Source organism: Acanthisitta chloris, unplaced genomic scaffold (genome assembly GCF_000695815.1).
Source record: "Acanthisitta chloris isolate BGI_N310 unplaced genomic scaffold, ASM69581v1 scaffold2026, whole genome shotgun sequence".
Classification (NCBI taxonomy): Eukaryota; Metazoa; Chordata; class Aves; order Passeriformes; family Acanthisittidae; genus Acanthisitta; species Acanthisitta chloris.
Genome location: NW_008677416.1, coordinates 37,961 through 38,613, shown reverse-complemented (window position 1 = coordinate 38,613; position 653 = coordinate 37,961). Strand labels below are relative to the sequence as shown.

General features: G+C 62.6%; 1 protein-coding gene across 1 annotated transcript in view; it reads left to right on the top strand.

Moving 5' to 3' along the window:
- The window catches only part of SYT12 (synaptotagmin XII), a 6,096-nt gene that overhangs the window by 1,202 nt on the left and 4,241 nt on the right, over positions 1 to 653 (top strand). The window contains exon 2 of the mRNA XM_009076476.1: positions 279 to 472. Coding sequence (XP_009074724.1) covers positions 279 to 472 — 194 coding nt within the window. The remainder of the gene's footprint in view (positions 1 to 278; positions 473 to 653) is intronic.

Sequence of the window (653 nt, the reverse complement as noted above, 5' to 3'; positions counted from 1 at the left end):
CCCCAGCACCCCGGAGGTGACACAGCCACTGGCTGGGGAGCAGGGCTGGGATACAGGAGCACTTCACTTCCCGGGAAAGCCAAGACAGGACTAATTTTTTGGCTGGGAAAGCCACTGCCTGACCCATTTGCAGTCAGCCGGGTGGGAGCTGCGGTTTATCCCCCTTTGGCCCATCCTGTAATTGGAGCTTGGAGCTGAGCTCCTGGCACGGAAGCAGCCGAGGACGAAGGCTCAGCCTGAGGTTGTGACCAGCTCATGGAGCCCCTTGTCCCCTGCAGTGGCCTCCAGCCCCCCGCGGTGGGAGATTGGGCTCTACGCCGCCGGCGCCTTGGCACTGCTGGGAATCGCAGCCGTCAACCTCTGGAAGCTCTGGCGCTCTGGCAGCTATCCAGCCCCTTCCCCCTTCCCAAACTATGACTACCGGTACCTGGAGCAGAAGTATGGGGCAATGTATCCAGACATCAGGCACAAGGTAAAGGAGGGAATGTTGGGCTGGTCTCCTTTGCAACAGCAGGATGCTGGAGGGGTGGGAATATCTCCCGGATCCCGTCGTGGGGGGGAGCAGCCACAGGCAGTGACCTGGTGCTGGTGGAGCGTTTGGGGGATCAGCAGAGCTGGGAGCTGCAGGGGGCACCCGGCTCGCCGCGCCCGCA